The sequence below is a fragment of the Phyllobates terribilis genome, unplaced genomic scaffold (assembly GCF_046119375.1).
Source record: "Phyllobates terribilis strain yellow unplaced genomic scaffold, ASM4611937v1 Scaffold_5__5_contigs__length_657084704, whole genome shotgun sequence".
Taxonomy (NCBI): Eukaryota; Metazoa; Chordata; class Amphibia; order Anura; family Dendrobatidae; genus Phyllobates; species Phyllobates terribilis.
In genome coordinates, this window is record NW_027362765.1 from 183,964,409 (window position 1) to 183,978,438 (window position 14,030).

The 14,030-nt window shown below is 41.1% G+C and overlaps 1 protein-coding gene across 3 annotated transcripts in view; it reads right to left on the bottom strand.

The window, feature by feature from the left end:
* Positions 1-12,209, bottom strand: part of PLEKHH3 (pleckstrin homology, MyTH4 and FERM domain containing H3) — an 81,375-nt gene extending 69,166 nt beyond the window's left edge. The window contains exon 1 of one of the 3 annotated variants that reach the window (XM_073683592.1): positions 11,192-12,209. In XM_073683592.1, the coding sequence (XP_073539693.1) occupies positions 11,192-11,326 (135 nt within the window). In that variant the 5' untranslated portion in view covers positions 11,327-12,209. The remainder of the gene's footprint in view (positions 1-11,191) is intronic. The other 2 variants (XM_073683591.1, XM_073683593.1) reach the window with 2 other exon arrangements.
* Between the last annotated feature and the right edge of the window lie 1,821 nt (positions 12,210-14,030).

Consider the following 14,030-nt stretch of genomic DNA (forward strand, 5'->3'; position numbering starts at 1 on the left):
CCATCAGATACACACACCTTTGACAAAAGAAAATGTAATTCCAGTTGTCACTTTATTCATGTATTTCCAGATGGAATAGCAGATGAATGATAAAAATCAAAGTTCTAAGAAACGATGATGCAGAGTTGTTATAAAATGGGGAATTTAGGTATTCATTATAGTTGATATGTCAGGAGTGGTGACAGGTTCTCTTTAATCAGCATTTTAAAAAAATGAATGAAAATGAAGAATTATTACATTACATGAGTTCCCCAGGCCACCGTAATTACTAAGAATGTACAGCATATACCGTAACTAACTTGTGGGACTTAAGAACTGGGGAATCATTGTACTGTATCAAGCCACATATTTAAGGATACGAAATACCAGTATAATTTCAGACATGTTTTACAACATGTAAAATTGCACAGCACTGTCATAAATTCTTTAATCCAAGTGATGACATGCATATGCTATCTAGTGACTAAAGAATTTTGGCGCCAGTGAGGAGGTTTCTCCGGTAAAACAGGTTAAAGTCCTCTGGATATTGTTGAATTACATCTTTAATCATCCTCTGCTAAATACATATTGGTTCTGACTTTTTTTTTCTAGTTTTTGGTGTTTTTAGCCTTTTTCAATTTGTGCCCTTTTTGAAGTGTATTTTATATGTGTTCAATTGTTGTTTTTTTTGGGATACAATAATTGAGTTCAGGTTTTCATTCAGTCCCATTGCCACAGGTGTATAAAATCCAGCCCTTAGCAGTGTATTCTGCCTGTACTAACATATCTGAAAGAATAGGTCGTAATAAAGAGCTCATTGAATTTGCGAGCAGTTCTGTAATGGGATGGCACTATTGTGACAAGTCTGTCCATGAAATGTCTTCCCTTTTAAATAACTCATGATGAACTGTGAGTGGTGTTCTTGAAAACTGGAAGGAACCACAGCAAGTCAGCCACAAAGTGGAGACCACATGTTACAGAGCGGGGTCGCTGAGTGCTGAAGCATACAAGTCTCCAAGGTTCTGCTGACTCAATAGCTTCAGAGATCCAAACTTCCTCTGTGTGCCTGGAGCTTCTCGGCATAGGCTATCAGGGCCGTGCAGCAGCTTGCAAGACTTACATCCACCACCAAACACAAGGCCAAGCGTTGGATGGACTGGTGTACAGCACACAGCCACTGAACTCTAAATCAGCGGAAACGTGTTTTATGGGGTGACGAATCACACATCTCTATCTGGCATCTGATGGACAAGTCTGTTTTTGGCGAATGCCAGGAGAACGTTACCTGCCTGACTGCGTTGCGCCAACTGTAAAGTTAGGGGAAGGAGGGATAATCCTTTGGGGCAGTATTTTCAGAAGTTGTCTTAGACCCTAGTTCTAGTGTCGAAAATGTTAATGCTTCTTCAAACCAAGACATTTTAAGCAATTGTGTGCTTCAAACTTTGAGTGAACAATTTGGGGAAGATCATTTTTTGTCCTACATCACTTTGTCAAGAGCATAAAGCAAGGCTCATAAAGACATTATTGGGTGAGTTTGGTGTGGAAGAACTTGACTGACAGAGCCCTGACCTCAGCCACATCGAACACCTTTATGATGAACTTGAATGAAGATTGGGAGTCTGTCCCACTTGCCCAACACCAATGTCTGACCTCACTACTGTTCTTCTGGATGAATGGGCAAGAATTGCCACAGACTCCCTCCAAAATTTTGTAGAAAGCCTTCCCAGAAGAGTAAAAGCGGTTTTAGATGCAAAGCGGAGACCAGATCCATATTAATTCCTAGGGCTTTAAAATTGGATATCATAAAAGCTCATGTGGGTGTAACATGTAGGTGTATCGATACTTTTGTCCATATAGTATTTTCAGGTAAATGCTTCTGAAATTTGTGAAATAAAAGGTGTGACTGGTATCGCAGACTTTCTGGATTTCTGGACATGTCAGAAGATACTATTGACATGGGCAATAGATCTGAGAGTCCTGTTGAAGGTCTAAATTTTCCTTTAATGAGAGAAGCCGACAGAAGCTGACATTTTTACATGCTCTTTTTGTCGTTTAAGAAGAAAACCTGAATAAATAGGAGGTATGCTTAAGAGCTATGAACCTCTATGGGTATAAAACAGCCAAATGCCTATTTACAGGTCACAATTTTCTAAACAATCCCAAAACAATTTCTGCTGTAAGAAAATATTACAAATATGAAGACAAATGCTTATGCCATTAAATGCTACGTCACCATTGTCAATCGCACATGGTGGACTTTTCATAGGAGACGCTCATCATACATAATTGGTAGAGCTGAAAATCTGTCATAGGAAACCTGCTACATTAGAAGAATTAATGCAAGAGCCTGTAAAATTATTGAATCATGGATACCAGGATATCAGCATTCAGCATATAAAAGAGGTAATGAGAAGGCAGATTCGCAACCTGACAACTACTTATTACATAGCAACTTCTCTCTGTGACAACAACCTCAGTCCTCCATAGCTTGACATAAAATCTGACATCTTTATCACTGAAAAGACACCCGTAATAATCGCATCTTGTCCAACAGGTTTTCTACAGCCTCCAGCAATCTGATGCTAGGAACCACTCCTTACTCGATTTGTACAGAAAGAGTCAGATTCCTTTGTGCAAGTCTCCAGGTTTTCAGAGAATACCACACAAAGGCAAAACCACTTCCTCAAAGCCACCCAACAATTAAAGTGGTCATGATTTCCCAAAATGACTAAGCATCCTTCGAGCTGTGCAATTAAATACAGCTTGCTTCTTATACTATACATCACATTATATTAAATATTAGAATATATAATGTGCTGACAAGTTTAACTTAGAGCAATTCTTCCTCCTGAGAAGAAGCTATTATGGTAATATAATTAGGAGTTACCATCTATGCAACTCGTTAATATACCGTAGGTTCACCAAAAGGTTATATTATGCTTCTTCAAACCCGAGCAAAGATGTAAAAAACTTTTGATATTGCCGAAGTCTATGCCGTTGTGCAGTAATCTTAAGGCCATGGCCCAATTATCCGTATTTGGTCAGTATTCGGTCAGTATTTTTTCTCAGGAGTGGGAGCCAAAACCAGGAGTGGGTGATGAATGCAGAATTGGTGACTTGTTTCTATTATACCTTTTCTCTGATTGTTCCTCACCTGGTTTTGGCCCCCACTGCTGAGAAAAAATACTGACCGAATTACTGATAGTGGCGTCGTGGCCTAATGCAGAGATCTGCACTGGATGTAGCTCTCTTTCTGGATAACCCTTGGGGTTCAAGTCAGGTAAATCCTAATCAACATTTTTATAAATTAATAGGATTTTAGGATTTAATAAATTGGGATAGAAGTTAAAAATGGCAACCAACAATTCTAACCAGTCTGTAGCAGGTGCCTGGATCTCATTGATAGGGTTCTTTCATAGATGCCATTTTAACGCAGTTTTGGAAGACAGTGTCAGCAGTCGACCATAAAGACAAGATAGGATATATTTTGTTTCTTTTATTTACGCAACTCATAGTTTTAATGTAAAGAAAGGCATGAAAATGGCATGTATAAAAACTCCTTAAAGCGGTTGTCCACTACTTTTTCATTAATGACCTATCCTTATGATAGGTCATCAATGTCTGATCGGCCGGGGTCCAATACAAGGCACCCACGCCGATCAGCTGTTATCGGTGTCAGTAGGCAGCCGCCGGCTGGAAATACTCACTTTCGGAGCTGGCCATCTTCTGATAGTGGCTACAGCAGGGTACTACATATCAGCCTCCTATTCAAATCAATGAGTAAAAACAATGATGGGGCAGGGAGCCATGTGGGGGCATCATCCTGCATGGAGGGCTGTGTGGGAATATAATGCTATGTAAGGAGGCTTTTTAGGGACATAATACTGTGCAAGGGGATGTGTTGGGGACATAATATTATGCAAGGGGGCTTTGTGGAGACATTATACGGCACTAGAGGACTGTGTGGGAAAATTACACAGTGCAGGGGGGCTGTGTGGGGACATAGTACTGTGCAAGGGGCTGTGTGGGGACATACTGTGCAAGGGGGCTGTGTGGGGACATTATAGTGTGCAAGGAGACTGTGTGGAGACATCATACTGTGTAAGGAGGCTGTGTATGGACATCATACTGTGCAAGGGGGCTGTGTGTGGACATAATACTGTTCAAGGAGACTCTGTGGGGACATAATACTGTGTAAGGGGGCTGTGTGAGGACATCATACTGTGCAAGGGGGCTGTGTGTGGACATAATACTGTTCAAGGAGACTCTGTGGGGACATAATACTGTGTAAGGGGGCTGTGTGAGGACATCATACTGTGCAAGGAGGCTGTGTGGGGACATAATATTGTTCAAGGGACTCTGTGGGGACATAATACTGTGCAAGGTGGCTGTGTAGGGACATAATACTGTGCAAGTGGGCTGTGTTGGAAAATTACACAATGCAAGGTGGCTGTGTGGGGACATCATACTGTGCAAGGGGCTGTGTGGGGACATTATAGTGTGCAAGGAGGCTGTGTGGAGACATCATACTGTACAAGTAGGCTGTGTGGGGACATTATACTGTGCAAGGGGACTCTCTGGGAACATAATACTGTGCAAGGGGGCTGTGTGGGGACAGAATAGTGTGCAAGGGGGCTGTGTGGGGACAGAATAGTGTGCAAGTGGGCTGTGTGGGAAAATTACACAATGTAAAGGGGCTGTGTGGAGGGACATTATAGTGTGCAAGGGGGCTTTCTTGAGATATAATACTATAATATAAAACAGTAGTAAGTTCAGCTGGTTGGTTCAGCCTTCTACAACAGTCATAGTCTCTCATGTGGTCCCTTGGGAAAATTAATTGTCCATCCCTGCTCTAACAGATAGTCACTACGGTTCAAAAAAGACACATGTTCATCAAGCTCACCTAACGGATGTGAAAGGATAATGGGAATGGAGTATAGGTACATCCATAATGCATGATCCAATCAGCCCCAAAAAGCAAGTTTCGCCTTCCTGATACAGAGTGTTGATCAACTCGCTCAAAATTCAGAACACGTATTTTATACATGTACATATTTATAGTATTTATGTTATTTTCTTCTGAAAAAGCATCTACGCTTTTTTTTAACCATCCATGGTTTCTACTGTGACCAGCTCCTATGGTTGGCTGTTCCACAAATTAAGAGTTCTCAGGATGAAGGTTTGTCTCCTCTGGAGATTGAACTTTTTTTTCTCCAGGAGAAGAGAGTGCCATCTTGTCCTTTGAAAGGGTTTTGTAGGACACAGCTTTTGACCATACTTTTTCTAAGGGCTATTTATGTACTTTTACAAGTCAATCATGTCCACCTTTATACGTCTCTTCTCAATTCCAAATATATTGAATTCTTTAAATCTTTCCTCAAAATTAGATCTACCATGCCCTTTATCAGTTTTGTTACTCGGAATTGAAACTGCATATTCCTTTGTAAAGTGGTATTATTATGTCCTCGTCCTGTGAGCCCATGTCTCTTTTAATACAGGACAATGTCCTGCTGACTTTAGAAGCCGCTAATTTATATTCCATGATATTATTTAGCGTGAGATCTACACATACCCTCAGATCCTTCTCTATAAGTGACACTCCTAGTTTTACTCCCCCTGGAATAAAATAAATAAATCTTCTCTTAGAGGCTTTGGTCCCGATTCATCAAAACTTGCATTGTTCATATCAGTCTTGAAATGGGGGCATGCTGGAATCAGAAGCTCCTGATTCATTAAGAGTTGGACGCCTCTTATGAATCAGGAGTGTCTACAAAGCGGCATGCGCCTCGCCACAAATCTTATTCCAGTGAGTAAGATTTCTGGTGTAAGGTAAGCCACAGCTCGTGATAAGTTAGACAATCTGGGGCGTCACGCTCCCATTCTGCCCAGCTCTGCTGATTTTTGTGCAAAACACCAAAAAGTGACTAACAATTTGCAACTTTTCAAATCGATTTATGTGGCATAATTGCTTTGATGAATCGGGCCTTTGTTCTTTGGGGCATCTTAAACTAAACTAAATAAATATATATTCTGTACTATTGTGCAGAACAGCGAATTTGCACTGGATTCCATCATTTGCACTGGATTTTAGGAAAAGAAAGCAAATAAATATTCAAAGTGCATCAGTGTGTTCCTGCTTATTTTAGCTTTTATCTGTTTACCCATATGTGTGATTCAGGGAATGGGTTAGAAGTGCAAGGCCGGCAAACCTACAGCTCTGAGGCAGCAGATGAAACATGTGGGTCTCATTACTGGGACCTTCACCGCAGGCCAAATACTGTGGGGCTTTGTTGCTCCTCTGAGAAGCCAGGTGCTGAACAGCCATTGTGAAAATGAACGTTGAAGGGTTACATTGATGAGCAAATTCCCAGATGCAGCCCAGCCAATTTGTTTTCCAGAAAATTCATTCTTTTGTGACAGAGTGTGTGAAGAAATACTGGCGATGTCCTAGCATGTAAAGACGGTCATCATTCAGAAGCCGAATATGATTTGAAGTTCAAGGAGTAACACCTTAGACCAGGGAAAAGTAATCCACTTATTTGCAAAGAAGAAAATTCTTCAATTTAGAATCTCTCCATGAACTGTATTTAGCACAAAGAAACTCCCTTAGGCTACATGCACTTGACGTCTTTTAGATGCCGGCATACCCACAATTTTTTTTAAGCAGAAGACACTTCAGGAAAACGCCAGAGGTGTTTCTCCTGAAGTGTCTTTTTTTGGCATCTCTACAGTCGTCTTTTTGCGTTTTGTTTTTTTTATTTGTATTCATAAAACAGTGTCTTTCCAGTGGAAACCTCCTGAAGAATGGTCAGAACACTTCTTTTAACACCTTTAAGAGGTTAAAAGAAACTCCAAAAAGGAACATATGCACAGCAAGCCATTTTTACATTGCAGTGCAACTGTTCATTCTTTTTAATGTTTCTTTAGGGCTTCTTCTAACAGGTTACAAAGCATATAGGTCTGAAATAAATGTCCTTTTCACATATCCTTAGCCTACACTACAAGGCCGAAATTGTGCTGGGTGGGATCGGAGTCAGCATAGGGCAGCACTGGGAGTGGTCTAGGCCCTCAGTCAGTACTGGTCTAGGCCCCTTTCTAATTATCTTAGGTTTATCTCCTGTATGTGTTGCTTTTTTTCAGACCTTGCCCTATGCACTTCCTTAGGAATGAATGGAGTCACACAATATGTACAAACATTGACACATTAACCACCAAAATTGCAGAAGTCAGCACGTTTGTGTGCATAGAATTCATAGAAGTCAATGTAACCTGCTACTGTCATAAAATATTTCCATAGATGTCCATGAGAAAATAGGATGATTCCCTCAAAGTGTGCATAAAACGCATCATTCAGCATATAGTGTGACTTTAGAACTGAATTTTAATCTTCCTCTACCAAAGTGGTGTAATAGCCCTAAGTACTTCACAACAAAGATAAAACCTTAGGTGAGAAATCATTAACCATACCAACCATGCAGCAGGTCAGTGAGTATTTCCCCTGACTAGACGGACCACTGTCATCAGAAAAACTCATCTAAAAATATTCATTTGAGTTGAGCATTGTCTGTTCTCACTAAGGCTGCGTTCACATGCAGCAGACATGCTCACATCAAAAACTGCAGATTGCCTACGTAGCATTGGTCTTTGAACAACTTGATGGAGAATTATTTCATTTTGCATGGAAACAGCTGCTTAACCCGTAAAACCCAGTGCCTACAATCGGGAGCATGTTTTTTGGGTAAGACAGCTATTATCTCCAAAATTCAGTGATTCTGGAACAGGACAGTTTATGGATCACCAGGTCCAATGCAGTTTTTGATAGTGAGCGTTTCCGCATTGTGTGAACACAACTAAAGATGAAGCTAATGGTTTGCAGCAAAACATTGCCTTCTTCCCGTAGTGCAATCTCATGACACAGGTAAGTAATGCAAAGTAGCCTGCTGTCCATATGATGTAAAAAATGGGATTTATTAGACCTGGCCACTTCCATTGCTCCATAGTCAAGTTCTGATGAACAAGTGCCCACTGGCTTTGAATAGGGGTCAACATGGACACTGTGACTGATTTGTGGCTACACAGCAAGCTGTGATGTACTGCCTGATTTGATACCCCTTTTTCAATGCCAGAATTAATTTCTTCATAAATTTGTGCTACAGTAAATTTTGCTCGGGGATCAGACCAGACAGGCGAGCCTTAACTCCCGTTGGACTACTTTTGATAATTACTAACCACTTCATACTGGAACATCCCTTTAGACCAGTCATTTTGGTAATAGTCAGACGCAGTCATCAAGCCACCACAATTTTTCTCTTTTCAAAACTGATCAGATTCTCTTATACTTTCCACGTTTTCCTGCTTCCAACTTCAAGAACTGCTGGTTCACTTCCAATCTAATATATTGTTAATGCTGCTCACTTCATCTGAGGGTAGGTGCACGCGACCATTCTCTATTCATCCAAGAAAAATGGTCCGATTATTCTGATCAGAGCTTGATCAGCGTATGATCAGAGTGGCATCAGTTTTTCTCAGAGGTGGAGTGAATAAAAAGAAGTTTCTCCATCCTCTTCATTATGTCATTGAAAATCGGACCGATGTTTTCCACGGACCTATAGAGTTGCATTGACTATTTTGATCTGCCACTCGTAATCAAAATCGGACATGTTACCAATTATTTCCTCCGACCACTTGATCCGGGGAAATAATTGGACATATGCACAGCATCATAGAATAAGATGGGTACGAGTGCGATCCGTGGAATCCATAGACAGCATTCGTCCAATATAATCGGTCGTGTGCACGAGCCCTGACAGTGATTTCAGTGGTATGGCTAAACTTTGAACAGTTTTATGACATTAATAAATTACATGGATCCTTTATGCCAGGCTGGTTATGCATCTTAGCCCTAGACGGGTGAATGGGGCTGAGCTGCAATAGCAAAGTCAGTAGACAAGAGTGACAATATTATTTTTAAATCTTATCCAACCCCTAGCAGGAATTCTTCATTTTTGTACTGATAGCTATTGGGTACAGGATAATGACATCAGTCATCATCTACAATCACATGGCAAATGCAACTATAGGCATGCCAGTGCCAATGGAACACACAACGTGTGGCACTGCAAGCTTTGCATAGTCGTGTTCCTATGGGATCATGTTTTAAACAACGACATGGTTCTTGCAATTTAAGGGAGGAAAAAATATATAAAATGTGATATGGCCAATATCATACTAGTCCTGTAGAAGTTAGTTTATCAGGCAGAACTTCCATGGATTCTCCTCTTACATCTGCACATACCTGTCACTCTATAGATTCTCTAATGTCAACCTATGGATTAATGTGGATTTTAAAGGCAGATAAATCCATCCCACAAACAGAAGTCACCTCTCACTCAGCTTTTATAGCCACCTCATGATCCAAGAAAAGCTATGGACAGGATTATGTTAACCCTTACTTTCCTGGTAAGACCAACATCTCCAGTCCCTGCAACAGCAGGGCAAGGAGCCCAAACCTCAAAGAATCCATATGTAAAAAGAAATAAACTAACAAACCTAAAACGATCCAACCTCTGCTGTCCTTAGTGTACACATTTTTGTTCTACAAGTAACTGGATAAACCTCTGTACTCTTGCGCAATGAGTGCACACAATGCAGATGGTGGAACTGCCCGAGACATTTGAATATGTATGTCCTAGTGCTACCATGCATGGAAGAACGCTCCCTTTATTCTACACCTACAATGAATATTGCCCAGGGCAAAGTAACAAAACTGTAAAATGTAGCAACACTCAACTTGGCGGATTTCCCAGAATGGTTGCTATAGTAACAGCAGTTTAACCTAAATAAAGTTTACGTACAGATGGAACCCCGCTGCTATATCAGACCAGGATTAGAAAAAGCACCACGTATTTAATTTTTTTTCGTTTTTTACTTTGCCCAAGGTTCGCTGTCCCATATAGAAAATAGTTAATAGTAATGATGCAAAACTATAGATTTCTGATCAAACAGATCACGAAGATTAAATTGGTCCAAGTTGGCCATTTAGGGTAGAGTCACACAACCGTCTTTCTCTCATCCGAGAAAATCAGTCTAATTATGCTAATCACACTCTGATTAGACTTGGATCAGAGTTTCATCAGAGTCGGATCTGATTTTCTTGGATTTGGAAAATTTTAAATAAAAAGTTTCTCCTTCTTCTCCATTGAGTCAGATGTCATCCGAGTGCGATTTTTTTCACTGACCCATAGACTTGAACGGCCGAGTGCGTTCCGATTATCGGAGGCAAATTGTGCATACTGTGAAAAATCGGACATGTGCAGAATCTCATTGAATAACATGGGGACGAGTGCTATCCTTCAAAACGACAGATAGCAGTCATCTGATTTTGACGGTCGACTGCACGAGTCCTTACAACGACAAATTTCCTAGGATACAACCAGTTCTCATCTTCTACATCTGTTATGATTGTCCCCAAATGAAACATTTCTCATACTTATAAATCAAATAATATTTCGGATGCTAATCTGCAACCACCGAGATTGGTGGAGATTTGGAGACCTAAATTTAGAAATCTAAATTTACCTAACAACTCAATGGATTAAATCGTACCCAGAGAATTTGGCAACGTTGATTTCGTGCTCACCAGCAATGTCGCTAGTTCTCGCCTTTATGGTAGGATAAGACATCACATTATTAATACAGGAATAATTTGGTATCTCTGTACTGTGGGAGCCAGTATTCCTGTGTCTTTTGGTTTCTAAATATGGGACTCTTCGGATATTGTGTTAGCCTGTGCCTGGTGACGAGACCTAAGTAGTCTGGAAAGCCTGCAATTTTTCATTACCTTTTCATTTAGACATTAAAGCTGCTGAGGACTCTCAATATTTATTATTCTTACATTAGAAATATACGTTTATATCCAAGGACAAAAATGGTGAAAACAAACCTACCAATTAAGCACGCTTCCAGGCCGTTAGACTGTTAAATCATTCATTATAGACCAGCGGCTATTACATGAATTAATAATTCATAGGCAGGATTCAGTCATCGACAATTTGTAAAACCGGCTTTGACAACTTAACTGCAACTTTTAACATCGCCTTATTTAATTTTCAGTATGATTTCATGGGTCATCGCTGGTAAAGGCCAGACGACGAGATTATCTTTAAGGGAAATAATGGCATAATCATATACAATGTACTGGATGGACACTTACATTTCTATTGGCCATCAGGACACCAGGGCTGCTCATCTCAAAGGATTCCTCTTCTTCCTCTTTCTCCCCATATCTGCCCAGGAGGGTGAACCCATGCCTGCAGCAAACCCACCACCAGAAACCTTGTAAAGGCATTCAGAAGGGTACCCTCCACCTTACTCCCCCCACCCTGTGCTTTGGCTTAGGTGGTTCACATCTGACAATCCTTAACCCCCAACCGAGAATAAGGACTGGAACAGTTTCTGGGCAGTCAGGTACAATTTGACAGTGACAATGAAATGGACAAGAAATCTGTTCTGCAAAGGGAAAAAGAGCAAGACTAGCAGTCAAGGATGAAAAAATGTGATGGTAAGCCAAGAAGAAGACGCTTCTACGTAAAATGCTTTATAATCCAAATTGCATGAAGGTCTAGAAGAATCCAGTATTAGGAATCATCTAACAAGCCAGAGGTGGGCAGACAAGCCCTCAGTGAAGACGATCAGGGATCACAACCGGAAGACAGGACAGTTTTCTCTTCTTTATCTGAGCAATCAGCCTTAGGTTGGAAGGAGGGGTCTTGGCATCTGGTGCTGCCAACATCTGCAGCCACCACAGCCTCACAAGTGGCAGCAGGGCATGATCTCACCCCCGTTAGGACTTTGGGTGTACAAGTGGTATTTTGACAATCCACATCTGGAGTTAGGAGGCACAAATTAGGATGGATATTTTATGTCAGGGTCCAGCTGCAGATATAAGTAGAAAGGGTCAGATGTACCGTAAACCCTCGCCACAGTGCACAGTAACTCTGTAGTTTTTACTTGGATATTATGATCGCCTTTATATCCATTAGTTGCCCATAGGGTAATCCAATGAAATAAAACTTAAAGTATTTAGTATTTTAAGGTAAATAAAAAGAAAATCCAAATGAAGACGTGACTGCAGCTGTGTCTGTAACTACTTCCTGATGAACAAGGCAGAGAAGGAAAAGAGTGGAGGGAGAAATAAAAGGGAGGGAGTGGTAGGAGTGTGCTCCAGCATAGGGAGGAGGGAGGCCCTCCACTACAGTATACAGGCAGATGCCTGACACTCACTACCATGTGGAGGGGGATGGGATCAAGAACTGACCAATGGCACAAAGCCTACAGATGCCTGCAACCAATAGGAATGCAGAGGTGTGTCACCAGGTTGTGCAAAGCCCTGCTCTGAGTCTACAGCTTGTTGCATCATGTGCCCCTTGGCAGAGCACAGGGGAGGAGGGGGCAGCCAGCTGCAGGGCTCTGCTGCCACTGCATTTAACCACTTGCGGGCTCTTTTAAGCCCAAATTACTGGTTACTGTATAGCTTCTATAGAACTACAGATCACGGCATGCCCTATTGATCTGGCTACTGAGAGTTATTACCTACACAAGCTTCGCGGTCCATGGTCTATGTGCTCTGTAATAATAAATCATTTATGCATGTGATGTATTATTAGATAAATATCATTAATGCATTTCTGCACGGTGAGAGAACTAGAATTATCTGGATCGAAACATTTTAGAGAACCTACACACAGCTGTTGAAAAGAAGGTGATCATCATCAAAAGCTAAAACAGATCAAGGTTGTGACTGATCACCATATAACAATTACGTTTTCGGCATTCGCTTTCTATCATTTTATATTGCGGCCACTGTGTCACTCTAAAATCCCTCTGTGGAGGTTAGAGGGGTTACCCACAATGGAAAGTTATATAACTTACTGATTGCTGGAGGTCTGACCGCCATTATACTGAGTGTCCCTGAAATAGCTGAGCGTTATGCTCGGGTCTCTCCCGCCATCCCATAGACAATAAACGGAACAGAGACCGAGCGTGTGGACCTTGGCTTCATTCAAGACAGGGCTCTCCTGCTATCGTCATGGGTGTCAGTGTTTGGACCCAGAGCGATCAGTAAGTTATACTTTATCGTATGGGTAAGGGATAACTTTCAAATTGTGGAAATACCCCTTTAAAGAATTAGTATCATCAGAAAATTACCTATTGTTTAACATTTTTTGGCAGTGTATTTTTTTTTTTATATCATTATCATTATTAAAAAAAAAAAAATTAGTAATCTTGCAATTTTTTACACTGAACACTGGGGCTTTATTAAATGGAACCGTTCACCAGAAAAAAAAACGCTATTAACCTGCAGACATGGGGTTAATACGCAGGTAAATTACGTTATAATGCTGCCCGGTGACTGCATGTAGCCTAATCCTGCGGGGAGAAAATGAACTCTATTCTCTCCAGCACTGTTTCCATTTCAGTTATTCCTGTGTATGAGAAAGCCACCGACTGACTGGTTGGCCAGCGACTTATCTCTGGGAGAACAATGCAATCAGAAGTCCGAAATCAAACATGCACGATCAACATCTCTCCCGAAAAAGTCGGCTGATGCTCCCATACACATTAGACTGTCAGCTGACCCAATAGATATCGGTGGGTTCGTCCAACATTAGTCTAATGTGTATTAGGGAGGCTTTATACTCATACTTCCTGTACTTTCAGGAAGAGTTTACAGCAGACTCATTGTCATTAAATTCAGCATTACAGTGATAGAAAACACCTCTATACACATCTGATTACACAGGATCCAACAATCACAGCTGGCCCTGCTCCCCTTCCCTTCACAATGACTCTTGCACATGCTCAATTGACGTTTCAATATTAATAATATGGCCGGGATGTGATCATTTTAGCTACAGCAGCACGGTGGCTCATTGGTTAGCACTGTTGCTTTGCAGCACTGGGGTCCTGGGTTCAAATCCCACCAAGGGCAACATCTGCAAGGAGTTTGTATGTTCTCCCCGTATTTGCGTGGGATTCTTCTGGGTTCTCCA